The following is a 24,686-nucleotide window of genomic DNA, read 5'->3' as shown; positions in this document are numbered from 1 at the left end:
GCAGAAAAGTAAATAAATAAAAACAGTATGGGGATGAGGTAGGTAAAATGGGTGGGCTATTTACCGATGGACTATGTACAGCTGCAGCGATCGGTTAGCTGCTCAGATAGCAGATGTTTAAAGTTGGTGAGGGAGATAAAAGTCTCCAACTTCAGCGATTTTTGCAATTCGTTCCAGTCACAGGCAGCAGAGAACTGGAAGGAAAGGCGGACAAATGAGGTGTTGGCTTTAGGGATGATCAGTGAGATACACCTGCTGGAGCGCATGCTACGGGTGGGTGTTGCCATCGTGACCAGTAAACTGAGATAAGGTGGAGCTTTACCTAGCATGGACTTGTAGATGACCTGGAGCCAGTGGGTCTGGCGCTGAATATGTAGCGAGGACCAGCTGTTTAGAGCATACAGGTCGCAGTGGTGGGTGGTATAAGGTGCTTTAGTAACAAAATGGATGGCACTGTGATAAACTGCATCCAGTTTGCTGAGTAGAGTATTGGAAGCAATTTTGTAGATGACATCGCCGAAGTCGAGGATCGGTAGGATAGTCAGTTTTACTAGGGTAAGTTTGGCGGCGTGAGTGAAGGAGGCTTTGTTGCGGAATAGAAAGCCGACTCTAGATTTGATTTTAGATTGGAGATGTTGGATATGAGTCTGGAAGGAGAGTATTCTAGGTCGGAACCATCCAGGGTGGTGATGCTAGTCGGGCGTGCGGGTGCAGGCAGTTGAACGGTTGAAAAGCATGCATTTGGTTTTACTAGCGTTTAAGAGCAGTTGGAGGCCACGGAAGGAGTGTTGTATGGCATTGAAGCTTGTTTGGAGGTTAGGTAGCACAGTGTCCAAGGAAGGACCAGAAGTATACAGAATGGTGTCATCTGCGTTGAGGTGGATCAGGGAATCACCCGCAGCAAGAGCAACATCATTGTTATATACAGAGAAAATAGTCGGCCCGAGAATTGAACCCTGTGGCACCCCCATAGAGACTGCCAGAGGACCGGACAACATGCCCTCCGATTTGACACACTGAACTCTGTCTGCAAAGTAGTTGGTGAACCAGGCAAGGCAGTCATTAGAAAAACCGAGGCTACCGAGTCTGCCAATAAGAATATGGTGATTGACAGAGTCGAAAGCCTTGGCCAGGTCGATGAAGACGGCTGCACAGTACTGTCTTTTATCGATAGCTGTTATGATATCGTTTAATACCTTGAGCGTGGCTGAGGTGCACCCGTGACCGCTCGGAAACCAGATTGCACAGCGGAGAAGGTACGGTGGGATTCGAGATGGTCAGTGATCTGTTTGTTGACTAGGCTTTCGAAGACTTTAGATAGGCAGGACAGGATGGATATAGGTCTGTAACAGTTTGGGTCCAGGGTGTCTCCCCCTTTGAAGAGGGGGATGACTGCAGCAGCTTTCCAATCCTTGGGGATCTCAGACGATATGAAAGAGAGGTTGAACAGACTGGTAATAGGGGTTGCGAAAATGGCGGCGGATAGTTTCAGAAATAGAGGGTCCAGATTGTCAAGACCAGCTGATTTGTACGGGTCCAAGTTTTGCAGCTCTTTCAGAACATCTGCTATCTGGATTTGGGTAAAGGGGAAGCTGGGGAGGCTTGGGTGAGTAGCTGTGGGGGGGGGCTTCTGCTTTCCTGACTGACTGCGTGTATTGGTTCCTGACTTCACTGAACAGTTGCATATCACGGGGACTATTTGATGCTATTGCAGTCCGCCACAGGATGTTTTTGTGCTGGTCGAGGGCAGTCAGGTCTGGAGTGAACCAAGGGCTATATCTGTTCTTTGTTCTGTATTTTTTGAACGGAGCATGCTTATCTAAGATGGTGAGGAAGTTACTTTTAAAGAATGACCAGGCATCCTCAACTGACGGGATGAGGTCAATATCCTTCCAGGATACCCGGGCCAGGTCGATTAGAAAGGCCTGCTCGCAGAAGTGTTTTAGGGAGCGTTTTGACAGTGATGAGGGGTGGTCGTTTGACTGCAGGCCCGTAGCGGATACAGGCAATGAGGCAGTGATCACTGAGATCCTGATTGAAGACAGCTGAGGTGTATTTGGAGGGCCAGTTGGTCAGGATAACGTCTATGAGGGTGCCCTTGTTTACAGATTTAGGGTTGTACCTGGTGGGTTCCTTGATGATTTGTGTGAGATTGAGGGCATCTTGCTTAGATTGTAGGACTGCCGGGGTGTTAAGCATATCCCAGTTTAGATCACCTAACAGACAAACTCTGAAGCTAGATGGGGGGCGATGTCCTAACCGACTTGCCAAAACTATAGTTTGTTAACAAGAAATTTGTGGAGTGGTTGAAAAACGAGTTTTAATGACTCCAACCTAAGTATATGTAAATTTCCAACTTCAACTGTATAGTGATTGTTTCAAGCAAAACTACCAAAATTATTGCTGACGAACTAACTAAATGTAATGTAAGCCCCGATCAGCATGTAGCCGACCTATAGCACAGATGAGAGTTGTATCCGACGGTAACTTACGCTACTTTATTCTGGTAAAACACATCACTAATAACTCTTATTGCTGGGATTGTATTGGGACATAACGTCTGGAAGTGGTTAGATGGGCTTTAAGAGGTTATTAAAAAGGAGGGATAAAGAGGAGGGACTTGTCCTGAGTGACAGTTCTCAGATGCGCTCTTTTTCCTTAGTGGGATAACAAATACAGTATATACCATTTTGAAAATACAATTTACTTTTATAAAATGCAAAAATAAGCAAATCACTTACATTTGACATGTATGGGGAGTTAGGCTAGGTTAGGTTTTCTTGGGAGTCTTAGTTCAGTGCTGGTCTATAGCCTATGGATCCTAGCTCAATGTACTAACTCCTCCCTAACCACAGAGCCTGGTAGTGTGGGAACTACCCCTGCAGCTATAGTACCAACCTGTCTGACCTGAGCTGCAGGTGGGTGAGTTACAGCCAACAGCCTGGCAGATTACAGAAGCTTGCTGGACCAGAGCGCCTTGCAAATGCGTCACTGCTAATCTGTCAGTAGTATGTCATACAAATCAGACGACAAATCAAACCCAATCAAATTATATTGGTCACATCCACATATTGAGCGGATGTCATTGCAGGTGTAGCGAAATACTTGTGTTCTTAGCTCCAATAGTGCAGTAATATCTAACAATACACAACAACACACAAATCTAAAAGTAAAAGTGAAATAATGGAATTAAGAAATATACAGGTATAAATATTCGGACGATACCGACGCAATGTAAAGGAACTCTGTGAGTGACGTCAGTAAGATGCCACTTTGTGAGAGAATACAGCTGATGACGCAATGATGACATGACTTCAGACACCAGTCCAACATTGACGACTGCCACTCCCTCCCCACTGGCACTAGATAAGGCCACACCAGGCCTCTGAGACATAGTCAGTGTACTGTGACCGGTGTCCCACTCCTCCAGCGGCCTGCAACAGATTTCTCGGTCCCTCGCTATCATTCTCAGGAGAACATCAAATAAGAACCCTCCCCTAGACACAGCACAAGTTCCCTCCCCTAGACACAGCACAAGTTGAGAAATCTTCCTTAATTTCAAGCCTTATTGTTTGCTCTAACCTATCCACTTTCAGAACTATGAACACTGTACAGAATGGAGATTTGAAGATGTGTTTGTTTCCGTATTCTTTGGTCTACACCGCAGGAAACTCTTGGATCTTGGGAAGGGTTTTTAGGGTGCTCATCTCCTCTCACGTTTCTCCTCTCTGTTCCCGGGACAGCTATTAGTCATTCACTTTCCTCAGTCTCTAATTGTTCAGAATGAGAACTTGGCAGTGTCTGAGCTACGACCAGTCCAAATAACTGTCCCCACACCGGGTGCCAGAGCTCTCTCCGTCAACACAACACTACACTACACAACACTACACCAGGGGTAAAGTTGAAGAAACGGGAGTATAGAGAGAGAGAGAAAGAGGGAGAGACATAAATAGGGGTGAGAGAGAAAGAAAAGGCTAAGGAAAGGAGAGAAAAGAGAGGGAACGTGAGATAAATGGATCAGGAGAGAAATACAGAGTGACGTGTTGTAGGATAGAGGGGAGGAGAGTGAGAGAGAAACAGAGAGTAAAGAGCATAGGTCTGTTTGCCAAATATGTGACTCTCCAGAACAGCACCTTTGGCTCTGGCTCAGGCCTGATTGGGGAGTGAGAATTGAGTAGTAAAGAATCTGTCCAAACTGGCCGATAAACCATTGGTGTTGTAGGATGCAAAACAGTCCGAGGACCAGATGTTTACTACTCTGGGAAAGGATTCCCAGATTAGTAAACATATTGACATACTGTAGTTAATAGCCCAATCTGTTGCGTGGTTACAGGATTTTTATGGTAGTAATTCTCTATTTTCTTCAAAAGATTCTTTAAAATACTATTTTGTAGCAGTATAATTGGCTAATTTGACTCCAAATCCTATCCTCACAAATTAAACTGTTGTACTGGTAATACTAGCCTAGTGATTAGAGCAACCGAAAGGTTCCTGGATCGAAACCCCGAGCTGACAAAGTACAAATTTGTCGTTCTGCCCCTGAGAAAGGCAGTTAACCCAAAGTCCTCCGGGCGTCGAAGCCGTGGATGTCAATTATGGCAGCCCCCCCGCACCTCTCTGATTCAGAGATGCGGAAGACACATTTCAGTTGAAGGCGTTCAGTTGTACAACTGACTAGGTATCCCCCTAAAAATACTTTCTCAGTCTCAATGGTAGCTGCCTTCCTCGCTAATCCAATGCCAGTGGTGTCAAGTACAAGACAATCAGTGTTGTTTAGACGCTGTGTGAAGACAGTGACATAAAGGCCCACCATATCAGATGTCTGAGGATGGCCTGAGGCAACTCTTGTGTAAGTAGGAGTCAGCCGTGTCTGGGTTCAGCAGGGTCGTGTAAAGCAGTGCAGAAGTGGTAAGTACAGGGACAGACAGAAGGCAGCAAGCCTATGTTGCATGGGTGCAGTGTGTGTGTGTGTGTGTGTGTGTGTGTGTGTGTGTTACAGACAGTCTGCTGTGATGATCTCGCTCGCTCTCTCTCTCTCTCTCTCTCACACACACACACACACACACACACACACACACACACACACACACACACACACACACACACACACGCACACACACACACACACACACACACACACACACACACACACACACACACACACACACACACACACGTTACACTCTGCCCTGTACCAAACATACCCACCGGTACGCTCCTGGGGGACTCTGCTATGTTTTATCCCTGTTGAAATATTGATGCTACAAGAGCGTGAAGCATCAATGTTTCAGCGACACTCGTCTTGGAGCAGCGTAGCTCATCTACTTCCTAAACCCTTTGTTGCCCATGTCTCCTCATGGGTCTGGTGTTGCGAATGTTTGGACCATAATCGAGTCTTACTGTAGGTAAACCACTTTCATTGTTTTAAGTAGAAACATGGATTTTCGTGCTTTTTGTAAAATGGCAACCCCTTGGAGAGTGGAGAAAGCCTTTTCAGATGTTACTCATCTTTCCGTTAACACGAGAGGTTTTACTTTTGGCTTGGCTATGAGTGCCGCTTGTGTTTCTCAAGGTTTTGGAACACGTCTGGTGTCTCTAGCCCTGAGTCCCTCAGACTGAGTTATCTGTTTACTAGGCAGCATGTGCATTTGGCTGTGATGTCATTCCCACACCGGACCATGTGTTGTCCAGCATGGGGAGGATACAGTATATTAGTGTGATTTTACTGTTGGTATGAACCACTGATCAGAATGGGGTTCTGGTTTACAATGCTTATGGAGCAGGTTTGGGGCACCAAAGATTTTCAGAGTCTCTCAGTTTATGTATATGTTTATTTATCCAATCATATGAAGAATACCAAGGACACAAGGACATGCTCTGAGATTTGCACTAACACACTGCATGTAAGTCTTCACAAACATGCGGACACACACACACACACACACACACATACATACATACATACATACATACATACATACATACATACATACATACATGCATTCAGCAAAACAAACGTCCCCTCACTGTCAACTGTGTTTATTTGCAGAAAACTTAACATGTGTAAGTATTTGTATGAACATAACAAGATTCATCAACTGAGACATAAATTGAACAAGTTCCACAGACATGTTGTCACGCCCTGGCCATAGAGAGGCTTTTTATTCTCTATTTTGGTTGGGCCAGGCTGTGACTGGGGTGGGCATTCTATGTCCTTTTTTCTATGTTTTGTATTTCTATGTCTTGGCCTGGTATGGTTCTCAATCAGGGACAGCTGTCTATCGTTGTCTCTGATTGAGGACCATACTTAGGTACCCTTTTCCCCCACCTGTTTTGTGGGATGTTAATTTTGACTTAGCCCAAAGCTTCACGGTTTGGTTTTGTTTGTTTTGTCAGCGTCATTTTTAAATAAAGAAAATGTACGCTTACCATGCTGCACCTTGGTCCAGTCCTTCAGCCAGCCGTGACAGAACTTCCCACCACCAACGGACCAAGCAGCATGGTAAGGTGGACTCCTGGACATGGGCGGACGTTTTGGATGGCAAGGGAGTCTACACATGGAGGAGATCCTGGTGGGAAGGGTTTGCCTTCCATGGGAACAGGTGGAGCCAGCTAGGAGAGCAGAGGCAGCCGGAGAGAGGAACCAGCGGTATGTGGGAACACGGCTGGCAAGGAAGCCCGAGAGGCAGCCCCAAAAATTCTTTAGAGGGGGGTAAACGGGGAGTGTGGTAGTCAGGAAGCAGACCTGAGCCAACTTCCCTGGTCAGGCCCCGTGCTATAGGGTGATGGGCACGGTACCGAGGCGGAGCATTCACAGGCCGGTAATCTCGGTGCCAGCATCCCGCATTTGCCGGGGGGAAGCTGGCATCCAGCCAGAATGAGTGGGGCCAGCTCTGCGCTCGAGACCGCCAGTGCGCCTCCACGGCCCTGTGTATCTAGTGCTTCCACTACGCACCAGGCCTCCGGTGGCAGCCCCACGCACCAGGCTGTCTCTCCGTCTCCTCCCTCCAGGTGCTCCCTCCTGTCCGGAGCTGCCAGAGCCACCCTCCTGTCCGGAGCTGCCAGAGCCGCCCGTCTGTCCGGAGCTGCCAGAGCCGCCCTCCTGTCCGGAGCTGCCAGAGGCGCAGTCCCTCAGTCCAGAGGCGCAGTCCCTCAGTCCAGAGGCGCAGTCCCTCAGTCCAGAGGCGCAGTCCCTCAGTCCAGAGGCGCAGTCCCTCAGTCCAGAGGCGCAGTCCCTCAGTCCAGAGGCGCCCTCTACGAGGGTCTTCAGTCCGGGGTTTTGTTCTTTGTTTTCTCAGCTTCAATTTTAAATAAAGAAAATGTACGCTTACCATGCTGCACCTTGGTCCAGTCCTTCAGCCATCTTTCACACATGTAACTAACAGAAATTGAATAATTTGTCCCTGAACAAGGGGGGGGGGGGTCAAAAATCAAAAGTAACAGTCAGTATCTGGTGTGGCCACCAGCTGCATTAAGTACTGCAGTGCATCACCTCATGGCACCAGATTTGCCAGTTGTTGCTGTGAGATGTTGCCCTACTCTTCCACCAAGGCACCTGCAAGTTCCCGGACATTTCTGGGGGGAATGACCCGAGCTCTCACCCTCCGATCCAACAGGTCCCAGACGTGCTCAATGGGATTGAGATCCGGGCTCTTCACTGGCCATGGCAGAACACTGACATTCCTGTCTTGCAGGAAATCACGCACAGAACGAGCAGTATGGCTGGTGGCATTGTCATGCTGGAGGGTCATGTCAAGATGAGCCTGAAGGAAGGGTACCACATGAGGGAGGAGGTTGTCTTCCCGGTAACGTACAGCGTTGAGTTTGCCTGCAATGACAACAAGCTCAGTCCAATGATGCTGTGACACACCACCCCAGACCATGACAAATCCTCCACCTCCAAATCGATCCCGCTCCAGAGTACAGGCCTCGGTGTCACTCTCATTCCTTCGATAAAAGCGAATCCGACCATCATCCCTGGTGAGACAAAACCGCGACTTGTCAGTGAAGAGCACTTTTTGCCAGTCCTGTCTGGTCCAGCAACAGTGGGTTTGTGCCCATAGGCAACATTGTTGCCGGTAATGTCTGGTGAGGACCTGCCTTACAACAGGCCTACAAGCCCTTAGTCCAGCCTCTCTCAGCCTATTGCGGACAGCACTGATGGAGGGATTGTGCGTTCCTGGTGCAACTCGGCCAGTTGTTGTTGCCATCCTATACTTGTCCCGCATGATGTTTGGATGTACCAATCCTGTGCAGGTGTTGTTACACGTGGTCTGCCACTGCGAGGACGATCAGCTGTCCGTCCTGTCTCCCTGTAGCACTGTCTTAGGCGTCTCACAGTACAGACATTGTAATTTATTGCCCTGGCCACATCTGCAGTCCTCATACCTCCTTGCAGCATGCCTAAGGCACGCTCATGCAGATGAGCTGGGACCCTGGGCATCTTTCCTTTGGTGTTTTTCAGTCAGTAGAAAGGCCTCTTAGTGTCCTAAGTTTTCATAACTGTGACCTTAATTGCCTACCGTGCCACAGGTGCATGTTCATTCATTGTTTATGGTTCATTGAACAAGCATGGGAAACAGTGTTAAAACCCTTTACAATGAAGATCTGTGAAGTTATTTGGATTTTTCAAACTATCTTTGAAAGACAGGGTCCTGAAAAGGGGACGTTTCTTCTTTTGCTGAGTTTACATACATATATCCCGATTTTAGCATACGAAAACACCCTGTACGGGTTTGAAGACTCAATGAAGATTTTTGTATTTCTCCCTCTTTACACACACACATTGCACCACATGACCTTGAAAGCACTGAAGAGGTGTTTGTTCTGTTTCCATGTGTATATGTGTGTGACAGATCTCAGCTCAGTAGTTGGTGACAAATGAAAGCTTGGCCTCCATCTAGCTCTCTCACCACCGTGTTTCCCCATAAGTGAAATCACTCCTGTTTACTCCAAAGCTGCATGCATCATCAGACGACATTGCCACTTTCCCCGACCCTGCTGTGGAACGGTTGTTACCATGGCAACCCATTCCCCACATCCAGGGTTGCCATGTCTGCTTTTGTCCCGCAAAATTGGGCTACTTTGAAAACTATATTGCGTGTGAAAATGTATTGGTCGCGGGTTGTGGGTTTTTGGGCTACTTCTAAATTGCACTGTGGCCGCCATGGCATGAAAAGTGATGTGATAACAATCAAATCAAATCAAATTGTATTGGTCACATACACGTGTTTAGCAGATGTTATTGCGGATGTTGCGAAATGCTTGTGTTTCTAGCTCCGACAAGTAATATATAACAATTTCACAACATATACCCAATACACACAAATCTAAGTAAAGGAATGTAATTAAGAATATATAAATATATGGACAAACAATGTTAGAGCGACATAAATGAAGATACAGTAGAATAGTACAGAATACAGTATATACATATGAGATGAGTAATGCAAGATATGTAAACATTATTAAAGTGACTTGTGTTCCATTTATTAAAGTGGCCTGTGATTTCAAGTCTACGTATATAAGCAGCAGCCTATGTGCTAGTGATGGCTATTTAACAGTCTGTTGGACTTGAGATTGAAGTGGTTTTTCAGTCTCTCTGTCTCAGCTTTGATGCACCTGTACTGACCTCGCCTTCTGGTTGATAGCACCACCTTCCGGGTGAAAACAAGCAGTGGCTCTTAATGATTTAGATGCACTAGTAAAGTGGATGTTGTCTTTGATGCTAAATGACTTAAATGTAATGTAATGTAATTTTAGCCTTCCTGTGACTGGTTGATCGGGGTGCTCTAGGTGTCTTTGGATCTTTTAGGGACATCGGGGTAGTTTGGCGGGCAGGTAGTTTGCCCCCGGTGATGCGGTTGCGTGTGGTGCAGTTGCCGTACCAAGCGGTGATACAGCCCGACAGGATGCTCTCAATTGTGCATCTGTAAAAGTTTTCACAATTGAGTAGCACTAGCTAGCTTATACAGAGACACCCATTGGATACATTTGGCAATTCCTGTCTTGCTACACCCCCAAAAAATGTGGCTAGTTTTAAGGCCTTGTTGGGCGGATTTTGAGTGGTCATTGGCCTGGACATTTTATCTAGACCTTGCAACCCTGCCCACATCCCACCTCCGATGCTGCAGAGTGAAGTATGCTGTTGTAACAACGTTCTTCATTTGTCGAAAGAGAGTCGGACCAAAATGCAGCGTGTTGGTTACTCATGTCTTTAATGAAACAAATGACGATACATGAAATAACTTATAAATACAAAAACAACAAACGGAACATGAAAAACCTATACAGCCTGTCTGGTGAACACTAACACAGAAACAGGAACAATCACCCACGAAATACAAAGTGAAACCCAGGCTACCTAAATACGGTTCCCAATCAGAGACAACGAGAATCACCTGACTCTGATTGAGAACCGCCTCAGGCAGCCAAACCTATGCAACACCCCTACTCAGCCGCAAATCCCAATACCAACAAAAACCCCAATACGAAATACAACATAAACCCATGTCACACCCTGGCCTGACCAACAAATAAACTAAAACACAAAAATACTAAGACCAAGGCGTGACAGCTGTGTAATCTAAATTCACTTGGAAGAATTCTCTTGGTGCACTCTTGTGTCCTTGAACCAATGGCCCTCCCCAATAGACTGTACTTTAATGTAAGGAACAGAGTTACAAGGGGAAACAGAAATCTACTAGCTTGGGTACCAGTTTAGCTAACATTCCATGTTAGCTAAACAGACTGGTACCCAGGCTAGAAATCTACAGCATGGTAACATTTACAGTTACATTTACCAGTGTGAGGCATGAACAAATGCACGACTCTCTGTCTCTAATAACACACCGTAGTCATTTCCTGCTGTTTGTTCAAGCCACAGGGAGCACGCATGACATGATTACTGCTTTATTGATTGGTGTACTGTGTGCCTGTATCACGCAGGTGTGGGGGGAAACCCAGTGTGTAATTGAATGGTGTGATGAAGAGCCTTTTTATTTGTTCCAACGTGACTCTTCTCAAACATGGCTGCTATTGGTTAAGTCGTGCCACGATGTCGTGAAACACGTGGCTTGTGACGTCAGACCATGCAATGCCTCCATGAATCCGGAGGAAAAAAGGTTGTTTTTGGAGAGTGCCAATAATATCCTACTATTTAGATTTTTTTTGTTTGAGGATCACTGCATACATTTGTCCAGTAAATTGTTGGAAACGGTCTCTAAATTTGATATTGTGATGTGGCAGCCTGAGTTTTTTCTTCTTCAACTGTTCACCTTTCGACCAACCAGGTTATTAATGTGAAAGAGTGTCTGGTTAAATCTCAGTTTCTCAGTGGATTCTGTCACTCTCCTAACCCTGCTCCATTAGTCATTGGGTTAGAGGAGCGCCTGCCTAAACAGGGACCACATAGGCAAATGGAATTATGGGAACTTGAGCCCTACCTCCCATCCCATACCTACGGTACCTACCATATCCTACACACACACATGGTACCATAAATCCCACCATAGTGCTTATCTGCTTGTAGAGTTTATAGCAATACAGACAACCAGGCTTGATCTCCCCCCCACATACCATACTGCCGTAGCGCTGCCGGCACTTAACAGCGTTAATAAGGGATTTAGTACCCATTCATAGCTGACAGGTCCCTAATAATGCTCAGGAAAGCGATGCTTTAACTAGTGATTTTGATGGGATCCCGACATCACGCTAGCAAGCTTTAGTTAGTTAACTAAGAGATGCTATTTAGCTTTTAGCATCCTCCCATAGGGATGCACTGCACAAACGGCTAACTTACAGCATCATCAGGATCATTAGTCTTTAGCCACAGTAGCCAATGATAGGACAGTCCTTGGTCCTTGATTGTGTCCATGTTGACACTCAGGTTTCAGACAGTGAGACGTGTATGTCTGGATGGAGGGACTGATTGAGTTGAAGTACAAGGAAGATTAATGAATCCTTTGGTGAGTAGACATTGTGTGTGCGTGCATGTGTGTGTGTGTGTGTGTGTGTGTGTTTGTTGCTAATGTAACATAAGTTTAATGTTGCTGGTGACTGGGGGGGAACAAGTTGAGGAGCTTGTCCATGAGTATTCAACCAGGCTTGAAATTATTGACATGTCCCCTCTGCCTATGGTCATGAAGCTAGAGGCTGTGAGAGAGGTGGCGCTAGCAAAGATTCAACATCTGCTTGCAAGTGTGCCTCTCCCACAGAAGGTTCTGGGGGAGATGAATAACAAAACTGTGCAGGTGGTGAGAAAGTGGCTATGCTTCAACACATCCTGAGCCAGAGAGAGGGGTTTTGGGCGTCCCGAATGTTGTGTGGATTTACACTGCTACCAGACTGACTCACCTGTTGAACATGCTCAACAGTGACGATGTGACAGTTAAGGGGTTAACCAGAGGCTCCCTCATTCTGGACCTACGGAGGAGGAAGGCCCCACTGGCCACGGACATTGAGGACAACTTCCTGGGCCAGGAAGGCCAATGGGAAATTGGGGCGTGCTGCGGGCTTTGGAGTCTGGTCAGACTGGCCGGACCAAAAACGGCCTGTGCAACTGCACTGAAGTGGAGCTCAAATGGACACGGACTGATATGCAAACTGAGCCAGTGACTGCCTCTGCTGCAGTAGTGGCAGACCCCTGTGTTGTTGTGGAGGCTTCTGTCATCCATGTTGGAACATCTCATCCTACATCGAGGACAACACTCCTTGGTATCAGATGGATGGAGCTGAATACTGAGGCTGCAGGGGAAACTCATTGCTCTGGACTGTACTGACCATTCTGTCTCCCATTCCATGTACCAGAATTCTGCCATTGGCGAGGTTCCACCAACAAAATATAACCTAGCACTCTGGTAGTCTGCAAACCACGACCCATTTTGTATTCTGCATGGGTCAAATGTAATGGAGTCTGTTGCCCATGTTGTGAATGGTTGCTGTTCATACAAGAATGTGTACATTGCTAGACATAACTGCCTTGTCAAAGTGCTAGCCAGCGATGTGAGACAGGTCATCTCACCAACAGCACACATCCATAAACATTCTTGTGTAAGAGGAAGCTGGTTTGATGTTGATGATCATGTGTTTTCCTATGTGCCAAATACGCCCTGATGTTGTTGTTTTGGGGGCAGGCCAGGGGAGGTGCTCATTTTAGAAGTGGGCTGCTCATTTGACGGCTACATGGAGCAGGCCTTTGCCGACAAGCTTCTTAAATACCAGCCCCTCGTGGCAGGATTGGACAGCCTTGGGTGGAGGTGCAGGCTGGTAGTGCTGATATTTAGCAGTCTCGGCCGCATACACAGGCTTGCAGTGCCTGGCCTCCAGATTGCGGGCCTGACAAAAACTAGGGCAAAGCAGTTGTGTAGGTACTGCTCTGTTTCAGCTGTCATGGGCAGCCTAACTGTTTGGAGAAGGAGTTGCTTTATGTGCCCTTTAGTGCCATGCATACAGGGACTTTTGAAATGTTTGGATCCGTTTTTAATGTCAATTTGGTCGGTGGATTCAAATAAAGTGTGTGTGTGTGTGTGTGTGTGGGGGGGGGGGGGGTGTTAAGGGCCGTTTAAATTGGCTGGTCCACAGCCTAGACGAGGAATGGAGGAGGGACAGGGACCCATGCCAGGAGTTGGTTAGGGTGCCTGTAACTGTCAGTATGCAGATCTAGCTGACTGACGCCCCGAGGCAGCACTGTAACTGTGCAGTATGCAGATCTAGCTCTCTGTCTGCAGTATCTCTCTTCCATAGGGAATTCCAGCAGTGATGTCAGAAATTGCTGCAGTGTTCAGTGTTTGCTGCTAGTCCCTGACTGCTGTAACGTACAGTATGCAGATCTAGCTGACTGACGCCCCGAGGCAGCACTGTAACTGTGCAGTATGCAGATCTAGCTGACTGACGCCCCGAGGCAGCACTGTAACTGTGCAGTATGCAGATCTAGCGAGGCAGCACTGACTGTATGCAGATCTAGCTGACTGACGCCCCGAGGCAGCACTGTAACTGTGCAGTATGCAGATCTAGCTGACTGATGCCCCGAAGCAGCACTGTAACTGTGCAGTATGCAGATCTAGCTGACTGACGCCCCGAGGCAGCACTGTAACTGTGCAGTATGCAGATCTAGCTGACTGACGCCCCGAGGCAGCACTGTAACTGTGCAGTATGCAGATCTAGCTGACTGACAGATCTAGCTGACCCGAGGCAGCACTGTAACTGTGCAGTATGCAGATCTAGCTGACTGACTGTGCAGTATGCAGATCTAGCCCGAGGCAGCACTGTAACTGTGCAGTATGCAGATCTAGCTGACTGACGCCCCGAGGCAGCACTGTAACTGTGCAGTATGCAGATCTAGCTGACTGACGCCCCGAGGCAGCACTGTAACTGTGCAGTATGCAGATCTAGCTGACTGACGCAGATCTAGCTGACTGACGCCGAAGCAGCACTGTAACCCGAGGCAGCACTGTAAATGTGCAGTATGCAGATCTAGCTGACTGACGCCCCGAGGCAGCACTGTAACTGTGCAGTATGCAGATCTAGCTGACTGACGCCCTGAGGCAGCACTGTAACTGTGCAGTATGCAGCAGATCTAGCACTGTAACTGTGCAGTATGCAGATCTAGCTGACTGACGCCCCGAGGCAGCACTGTAACTGTGCAGCATGCAGAGAAAAAGGACCAGTACATAAGCCTATATGGCCAAGACTAGGCTGACTCTCTTTTTCTTGTTGATGAACTCTAAAGAATACTGTCCTGACAAATGAAATAGTTCTATTATCCTGAGTTACTGGCTACTTCCATATGTAATCTACCCAACCTCTGTCTCTGGTTGTATCTGTAGCAGAAGTGTTGGGACTGTAACACTCATTAAGGAGGTGTGTGTGTGTGTGTGTGTGTGTGTGTGTGTGTGTGTGTGTGTGTGTGTGTGTGTGTGTGTGTGTGTGTGTGTGTGTGTGTGTGTGTGTGTGTGTGTGTGTGTGTGTGTGTGTGTGTGTGTGTGTGTGTGTGTGTGTGTTGGCTGGCTAAATATGTGCTGGGGAATTAAAAACATGTCTACAGAGAGAGCTAGAGCTCAGATGATAACACAGCAGCTGCCATGTGGGATCTGCAGCTCTGAGGAGGCGGTGTTGCATTTCTCAGCCTCTCTTTCCCTCTGTGCTGTGTGAGTGTGTGCATGTACTGTCGGTTAGCTAGAGTTATGTCTATTTTCTTAACACATTTCAAGTAGTGTTTGGCCTACAGAAGGAAATGTTAGCCTTCTTTTATTTTCCTCTGTGAATCTTTTTGTGTGTGTGTGTGTTGCATGATCTGTCTGTTGGAAATATTAGATGGGAAATGGCTTCTGACTGGCAGAGAGCCTCATCAGGCATTCACTGTAACAAAAGCTTAACCTCACATCACACAGCGGATGTTGCATAGCCTGAGAGAGGGTTCATGTGTGTCGGGATAACTCAACTCCTATTTCTCATATGCAGTCGTTTGCTTGTATACTGAAAGTAGTGATTTCTGGTCACCACACCTTGTAATTGGATTGTCAGCATTAGAGAACCAATTTCATTTTTGTGAACTTAGGTTTACAATTGTACTTAGAAAATAAAGACAACTGGCATGGACAAAAGTATTGCCACCCCTGAGCTAGTACTTGGTTGAACAGCCAAGATAACTGCAGACAAACTCTTCTTGTAACAATGAGCTTGCTGCAACTTTCTACTGGCAATGTGGCCCACCTTTAAGCAGCTAACTGTTCTAAATTAATCAATGTTGTAGGGGTACCCTCCACCAACTGCTGTTTTCAGATCTCGCCTTTGGTTTTGGATGTAATTCAGATCTGGCCACTCCAGAATAGTTCAGCATCTCTTCTTGAAACATTCTTGAGGGCTTTTTTTGATGTGTGTTTGGGATTGTTGTCCTGCTGGAACACCAACAACCTTCAATGGAGAGCCTGTTTTTGGACACTGGTTTGAACATTGGACTTCAAAACAATATCTGCTGACTTCATGATGTCTTGCACACATTCAGTACCAGAGACAGCAAATCAACCTCACAGCATGATCAAATCTCTCCCATCTTTGATTGTAGGGAGGGTGTTCGTTTCATTAAACTCTTCATTTGGTCATCAGAAACACAGCGATGATCTGTTTTGCCAAAGAGCACTCATTTTGTTTCATTGGTCAACAGAAAATTTGCCCCGGGATTTAGGCTTGTTTATTTTTATTTTTAGAAGTTCAATCAGGCTTTGTTGTGTCTCCTTCAGCAGTGGAGTCATCCTATGTTTACCAAAGAACAAATGCAATCAAACATGGGGATGTTCGATAATGCTGTGGGGTTGCTAGGCTGTCTCTGGTACTGGGGGCCTTGAATGTGTGCGAGACATCATGAAATCCGAAGATTATGGAGGTGTTTTGGAGTGTAATGTTCAACCCGGTCTCTGTTGGAAGTTGTGGGACTTCCAGCAAGACAACAACCCAAACACACACCAAAAGAAGCCTGGAATGATTCAAGAAGAAATGCTGGACTGTTCTGGAGTGGTTAGCAAAGAGTCCAGATCTGAATCCCATCCATAACTTATGGCGAGAGCTGAAAACAGCAGTTGAATCTCTTAAACATTGAAGAATTAGTGGGGCAAATTGCTAGTAGAAAGGAGCAGCAAACTCATTGACGGCATTTATCTTGGCCAAAGGCTGTGCCACCAAGTACTTGCTCTGAGGTGCCAATAATTTTGTCCATGCCATTTTTCTTTATTTTCTAAATAATAATTTTTAAACTTAAACTTAAATTCACAATAATGACATTTGTTCTCTAATGTTGAAAATCCAATTGCAAGGTGTGGTGACCCAAATGTTTTTTGTGTTTTTCAACTTATTTCAGAAGAAATAGGGAACTATTTAAGAAAAGTACAAGGGTGCCAATATATTTGGCTGCAACTGTACAGCCTCTGTGAAGGGTGTGGTAATATGGGTTGAAAGAACTTCATAGGCGTTTGCAATGATAAATATGTTATCTTCATTCCATTGATACGCATTCTTTATGTCATGTAGCCTACTGGTTCATTGGATGAGGAGGGGGTCATGAACTCCAAGTCATATGCCTACTGTCGGGACTGGTGCGACATGTCATGGAACCATGCCTCCTGGTGGTTATTGATGGCATAACAGTTCAAACAACCAACATTTCTTCATATGCGCATGGCATGTAAAATATAAAATAGGCCATACTCGCTCTGTTGTCATTTCAAATTTGTGAGAGAGTGTGACATCTTCTGCTTCATGGCATTTCTCTAGTCTAGCCCTTCATTCATCATGCAGCCTCTAAAAAGAGGGGATGAGATATGTGTGTGTGTCTGTGTGTCTGGTCTCAGTCTCTGGAGGCTGTAGCAGGTGTACTCTCTTCGTAGCTGTGATCGATCATACACTCGAGCCAGGCAGACGGTCAGACCAGCCTCAGACCCGGCCTGGGAAATTACTGTGTGTGTGTGTGTGTGTGTGTGTGTGTGTGTGTGTGTGTGTGTGTGTGTGCGTGCGTGCGTGCGTGTGTGTGTGTGTGTGTGTGTGTGTGTGTGTGCGCACATGAGAGAGAGAGTGTTCCAATGTGCCCATTCGCAAGAATTCACTGATTCGTAATCCGCTCATTGAACCACGCCTGTGTTTGTATGAGTGAGTCATTGCCTCATGGGAGAATTCAAATGCTGGAGTAAATCTCATTCACAGTTCTCTCCAGTCCTGCTAATGGCTCAGGATCCAAGAATAGAGGGGCCCGCCACAGCCGTATACATTTGGTAACTGTTATGCCCTCAGGTTTACATCCAGGAAGAAGTACACAAATTATTGATATGATTGTTTACAAATGGAGAATACTGTAATACTGTTAACACTGTACTGTAATGTACTCTTCACACACACACACACACACACACACACACACACACACACACACACACACACACACACACACACACACACACACACACACACACACACACACACACACACACACACACACTCACATTCACATGCACACGCATTTACAAACTCACCCCACCCCTACACACCTTCCCCCGCTAATGCACAGCTAAATTTGCTAAGTGCTGAAGTGTGTACTGCAGTAGCTACAGCAGAATACATAGGGAACCACACACTGCTACTCTCAGCACAGAGAGGCTGCTGAAGATGGAAAAAATAAGTCTCCACTCCAGCCACTCCTGTTATTCATCAGATCAATACACTGGGCCTCGCGAGCCGAGAATAGAAGGAGCCTGAGATATAGAACCGCTGCCTTAGATGAGCAAAAAGAACTGGATACTGACTAGGAGTCTGAGCAGTTGTCCCATCCATCAGCTCTAGATCTATGCTTGGCTTGTCTGCATTACCCTCATTATGAGCTACAACTGCTCCGTCCGCAGACATACAGGGCCCTTTCTCCCTGCCTGTTCTCTCCTATTCGGTTCTATTCCTGTCAGGACACGGATAGAGAGAGCGAGATAGAGGAGGTGTGAGAGGGGGTGGAAGTGAGGGAATAGGTGTGAGATAGTGAAAGGACCTGACAGTCAGGTCTCATTCTTGTCCCTTTCCCTTGTCGCTGACGCTCTCTCAATTCAATTCAATTTCAAGTCCCGGTTCACCGGACACCCCCAGTCCCCTTCGGTAGCGGCCGACTCACCCGCCCATAGGTGCGTCATGTGGCCGTGGTTAACGGGGAAAGGGGTGGAGCCAGTCAGGCGCAACCCAGGCAAAAAGGACATGCGGGGAACCGGGCTAGGACCGATGACACCCTCGCTGAGAGAAGGGAGATGCGGGAGGCGTGAGCCCCCTCTACCCAACCCACAGCAGAGTTTGGTTTCCGGAGCTCAGCCCCATGCCGGCGGCTGGCAACCCGTTAATGATCCTTCCCCAGGTTCACCTACGGAACCTTGTTACGACTTTTACTTCCTCTAGATAGTCAATCTCTCATTTCTATCATTGCCCGAAACCAGTCAGTGTGCTCATGTTTCGTCCCCCACTCTGGGGACATGTAGAAGAGAATGAAAAGCAATGCTCAGTAAGAATATAATAAATAAGGGATAGGTCTGTTTGTTTGAGTGAGGGTGGAGTGCTTATTGGAAGTGGTCTGGGTTAGTGAACTAGACTGAACTGTAATTTGGTATTGTTTAGTCTTTACCTGAATGATATCTGTAAGACCAATACTATTGTATATCTGTAAGATATTGTATATCTGTAAGACCAACACTACTGCCATGTTGCTAGTGTTTACTTTCATGTTCCAGAGGACTCTGCTGCTACACTGTTGTAGACAGGGGTAAGCAGTGGTAAAGATCCAAACTAGATGGAATCAACTGGCTCTCATTTCCTAGCAATGAGCTGACCTGTCCTACAACCTGTCTGTCCGCAGAGGGGGCTGGTGGTAGGAGCTATAGGAGGACAGGTTTGTTGTAATGGCTGGAATGGCATAAATTAAATGTCAAACGTGTGGTATCCATTAGAGGTCGACCGATTATGATTTTTCAAAGCCGATACCGATTATCGGAGGACCGAAAAAGCCGATACCGATTAATCGGCCAATTTTTGTAATAATGACAATTACAACAATACTGAATGAACATTTATTTTAACTTAATATAATACATCAATAAAATCAATTTAGCCTCAAGTAAATAATGAAACATGTTCAATTTGGTTTAAATAATGCAAAAACAAAGTGTTGGAGAAGAAAGTAAAAGTGCAATATGTGCTATGTAAGAAAGCTAACGTTTCAGTTCCTTGCTCAGAACATGAGAACATATGAAAGCTGGTGGTTCCTTTTAACATGCGTCTTCAATATTCCCAGGTAAGAAGTTTTAGGTTGTAGTTATTATAGGACTTATAGGACTATTTCCCTCTATACCATTTGTATTTCATTAACCTTTGACTATAGGATGTTCTTATAGGCACTTTAGTATTGCCAGTGTAACAGTATAGCTTCCGTAACTCTCCTCGCTTCTCCCTGGGCTCGAACCAGGAACACAACGACAACAGCCACCATCGAAGCAGCGTTACCCATGCAGAGCAAGGGGAACAACTACTAGAAGGCTCAGAGCGAGTGATGTTTGAGTGAGTGAGTGAGTGAGTGTGTACACCATGTGTGTACAAACATGTCATTTTTTTTCTTCTCAAAAGTTGTTTAATTTGGCTTTTTTTATTATACAGATAATACAGACAGAACAAGTAGAGGGCAAAACACACACGGGTCCCCTACCAGATCAAACCCTCCCCAACCCCCATGCTCCTTCAGGACACCCACGGGTCCCCTACCAGATCAAACCCACCCCAACCCCCATGTTCCAACAGGACACACATGGGTCCCCTAGCAAATCCGCATCTTTTTGCCATGACACCGACAAGCATAGATGAGACCAGGCAGAAAGATCCCACAATAGAGACAGCCAAATGACTCAGCAGTTCTCCATGACCTCCTGCAATGCTTATTAGAAGGGAAGATGGAGAAACAGAACACAGAGAAGTAGCAATGATTTATGACCCACAGTAAACACTTTCAAAGCATAATGGAAAGAAACCCATGAGAAACCCATGTGTTCCTACTTAAGTGACTCAAAGATGAAGGTGATGCAGCATATTTTCTGGAAAATGCTGTTATGACCATGAGTGAGTTCTCATGAGTGAGTTTGTTCACCTTAGTGATGATCTAAAGCATAATCATTCTCCATTATCCAAAAGTAACTGACCAAATGACAACAATATTCTGTGACGTTGAGCGATGAGGGAGTGGGTGATTCGCTACACACCATAAGCGTCCCAAAAGAGCTGGGCCTTGTTTGGTCTATAAGGCAGCCAAGTAGTTGTTACTCAGAAGAACGTTATGTTTTCTCTCTCTCAGCACTCTGAGAACAGTAAAGTAAACATTCCTGTTACATGGTTAGCTCAAGGCATCATCGGGGAAATGAGTCATCCGCATGGAACTGCACTCTGTGATGTAATAACGTTGATTCAGCGGTATGTGCATACATTTCCCATTCCCACGGTAACTCGTTAGAGAATGTATCCCCTTATTCCCCACTCCACCCTAATCGCCTTTCCTCTTCTTCTTCATTGCAGAGCTGAAAAAACTGAAGTATTAAGCGAAGACCTGCTACAGGTAAGAGTCAAAGGGAGGTTTTGTGTGTGTGTGTGTGTGTGTGTGCTTATAAAGGCCTAATATAGGCCTACAGAATATGCCTGTTTGTTATGTGTCTGTGAACTGCAAGTATATAAACAGTGCTTTCGGGAAAGTCTTCAGACCCCTTGACCTTTCTCACATTTTGTTAGGTTTCAGCCTTATTCTAAAATCGGTTAAATCAATTTTTTTATTCATCAATCGACATACAATACCCCACAATGACAAAGCAAAAACAGGTTTTTAGAAAGTTTTGCAAATGTATTAAAAAACTGAAATATTACATAACTATTCAGACCCTTTACTCAGGACTATGTTGAAGCACCTTTGGCAGCGATTACAGCCTCGAGTCTTCTTGGGCATGACGCTATAAGCTTGGCACACCTGTATTTGGGGAATTTCTCCCATTATTCTCTGCAGATCCTCTCAAGCTCTGTCAGATTGGATGGGGAGCGTCACTGCACAGCTATTTTCAGGTCTCTCCAGAGATGTTCAATCGGGTTCAAGTCCGGGCTCTGGCTGGGCTACTCAAGGACATTCAGAAACTTGTCCCGAAACCACTCTTGCGTTGTCTTGGCTGTGTGCTTAGGGTTGTTGTCCTGTTGGAAGGTGAACCTTTGCCCCCAGTCTGAGGCCCTGAGCTCTCTGGAGCAGGTTTTCATCAAGGATCTCTCTGTACTCTACTCCGTTTATCTTTCCCTCGATCCTGACCAGTCTCCCAGTTCCTGTCGCTGAAAAACATCCCCACAGCATGATGCTGCCACCACCATGCTTCACCGTAGAGATGGTGCCAGACGTGACGCTTGGCATTCAGGCCAAAGAGTTCAATCTTGGTTTCATCAGACCAGATAATCTTGTTTCTTATGGTCTGAGAGTCCTTTAGGAGCCTTTTGGAAAACTCCAAGCGGGCTGTCATGTGCCTCTTCTGTCTGGCTGCTCTACCATAAAGGCCTGATTGGTGGAGTGCTGCAGAAATGGTTGTCCTTCCGGAATGTTCTCCCATCGCCACAGAGGAATACTGGAGCTCTGTCAGTGTGACCATCGTGTTCTTGGTCACCTCCCTGACCAAGGCCCTTCTACCCCGATTGCTCAGTTTGGCCAGGCGGCCAACTCTGGAAGTCTTGGTGGTTCCAAACTTCTTCCATTTAAGAATGATGGAGGCCACTGTGTTATTTGGGGACCTTCAAGGCTGCAGAAATGTTTTGGTACCCTTCCCCAGATCTGTGCCTCGACACAATCCTGTCTCGGAGCTCTAGGATTTTTTTTTCCTCTGACATGCACTGTCAGCTGTGGGACCTTATATAGACAGGTGTGTGGCTTTCCAAATCATGTCCAATCAATTTAATTTACCACAGGTGGACCCCAATCAAGTTGTAGAAACATATCAAGGGTGATCAATGGAAACAGGATGCACCTGAGCTCAATTTCGAGTCTCATAGCAAATGGTCTCAATACTTATGTAAATACTTTTTTTCTTAAATATTTAAAAACCTGTTTTCACTTTGTTATTATGGGGTATTGTGTGTAGATTGATGAGGAAACAAATTAATTTAATCAATTTTAGAATAAGGCTGTAATGTAACAAAATGTGGAAAAAGGGAAGGGGTCTGGATACTTTCCGGATGCACTGTACATACCTCTTTTCTGAATGTGAAACTCTAACCCTAAAACAGAGTATGTTTTGTGTGAAATGGGTGTCGAATTACCGAAGGCAAAGTTAATCAGCTCTAAAATGGTACCTCTTTAATTAGAGACAAAGGCTGAACCTCCCCTCGGATTTACTGAGTGAGCCAGACTACAGGCTTCAGATGTAGGATCTTAATTTGATTACCCTGTTGCAGGATTTTACATTTCAAATGTGTAGTGTATTTGAGGTTTAAAAAGTTTGTAATTTCCACCTTGACATTTCAAAATTGATGTTCCCTTAGGAAAAATATATAAACTCTTACAAAAAATGTCCATTCATTATCATCCACATTATAATTCACGTTTCCTGCTGCTGGAAGATTATTGTCTTGCTGTAGCAAGTTACGATCCTACATCTGTGTAATACCTTTCGATTAATGAAATCGTCAATGGAGGCAACATCGGTTCCTCTGGATTGGTTTCTGATGAGTGTAGGGAACACTTAACTGTTAAAGAGAAAAGGATGCACTTATTGCATTCAGATTATCTGTGTGTGTGTGTGTGTGTGTGTGTGTGTGTGTGTGTGTGTGTGTGTGTGTGCGTGCGTGCGTGCGTGCGTGCGTGCGTGTGTGTGTGTGTTTGGGTGTTCGTGTGTATGAAGAGAGAAACCCAAATCAGTGAGCCCTGTCCTTCGGTCTGTCCATCAGGTGGAGAAGCGGCTGGAGCTGGTCAAACAGGTGTCCCACAGCACCCACAAGAAGCTGACTGCCTGTCTGCAGGGCCAACAGGGGGTGGATGTGGAGAAAAGGTCTGTCAGATCGCCCTCGGTGAGTCTACCTGTACTTTCCCTGTTCCTTCTTGTAACGCTGACATTGAGATGATACATTTCCAGGGGAGTGTTACATGTTCTCCTGTCCTATTTCCTGTGTAGAAAAAGCTGCCCCTTACAACGCTAGCGCAATGCCTGGTGGAGGGAGCTGCAGTGTTGGGCGACGACTCACTATTGGGGTGAGGACGCGCACGCACACTCACACACAAACAGTAATCCACGCACACGCACACACACAGTAATCTCCTGAATTACCGATTGATCCTCTGCCACATCTGTCACAGGATGTATTAAAGAGCGATGATCCATGATTGACAGCAGAGTAAACGATCAGCCATCAGCTCATTTCAATAGCATATGACACTTTTTATGCATTATTATGATAGTACATACGGCAATGATTTGAAGTGACACAAGGGCTTGTTCTGGTTTGAGTTCTGATTGGCTATGCGCCGCTTTTTCTGGCCTCTCATTGGCCGGTTGCAGGAAGATGCTAAAACTGTGTGGCGAGACACAGGAGAAGATGGCTCAAGAGCTCATCCTGTTTGAGTTCACCATTGACAGAGACGTGGTGGACCCCCTGTACGAACTAGCCGAGGTACAGTAGACCAGAGCAACCATGATCTTTACCACGGTCAGAGAGAGTACACCACCTCAAATTTACCACACCTGCAAAGCTATTGCACAAGCTGGAGAACAGAATTATTGTAATTGATAAAATGATGATCAGTTTAACAGGCAAGTAAAGCGCCTCTGACATTGCAGTGTCTGTCTCCGTCCAATCTCTCACACTACAGAACAAACCAGAGTAAAGAGTCTTTGTTTTATTGTGATGTGATTTCTCTCAGGTGGAAATCCCCAACATCCAGAAACAAAGGAAACAATTAGCAAAACTGGTTCTGGACATGGATTCGGCACGCACAAGGTACGAGCTGCTCACTGACACTGCCTGAGTCTGTGTGTGTATGCGTTTCAAGGTGTCTCTGTGTGTGTGAAAATGGTGCGTGATTTTGCTGTGTGTCCAGACAGGAAGAAACTCAACTCCCTGTGAACGGATCTCGTTACAGCGTTTCACGCGAATGTCATTGTTGGATTGCCCGTACT

General features: G+C 46.0%; 1 protein-coding gene across 4 annotated transcripts in view; it reads left to right on the top strand.

The window, feature by feature from the left end:
- Positions 1–24,686, top strand: part of LOC135505004 (rho GTPase-activating protein 44-like) — an 82,112-nt gene that overhangs the window by 38,498 nt on the left and 18,928 nt on the right. For all 4 annotated transcript variants that reach the window (XR_010450200.1, XM_064924004.1, XM_064924002.1 and 1 more), the window contains exons 2-6: positions 21,070–21,109; positions 23,461–23,580; positions 23,685–23,761; positions 24,069–24,180; positions 24,431–24,507. Coding sequence is in view for 3 of the 4 variants with exons in the window: in XM_064924004.1 (XP_064780076.1) it covers positions 21,070–21,109; positions 23,461–23,580; positions 23,685–23,761; positions 24,069–24,180; positions 24,431–24,507 (426 nt within the window). In the remaining variant the exon portion in view is untranslated. The remainder of the gene's footprint in view (positions 1–21,069; positions 21,110–23,460; positions 23,581–23,684; positions 23,762–24,068; positions 24,181–24,430; positions 24,508–24,686) is intronic.

The sequence above is a fragment of the Oncorhynchus masou genome, chromosome 18, assembly GCF_036934945.1.
Source record: "Oncorhynchus masou masou isolate Uvic2021 chromosome 18, UVic_Omas_1.1, whole genome shotgun sequence".
In the NCBI taxonomy this organism is placed as follows: domain Eukaryota; kingdom Metazoa; phylum Chordata; class Actinopteri; order Salmoniformes; family Salmonidae; genus Oncorhynchus; species Oncorhynchus masou.
Note: the sequence above shows the minus strand (reverse complement) of the source record. Positions and strands in the feature narration are given on the sequence as shown.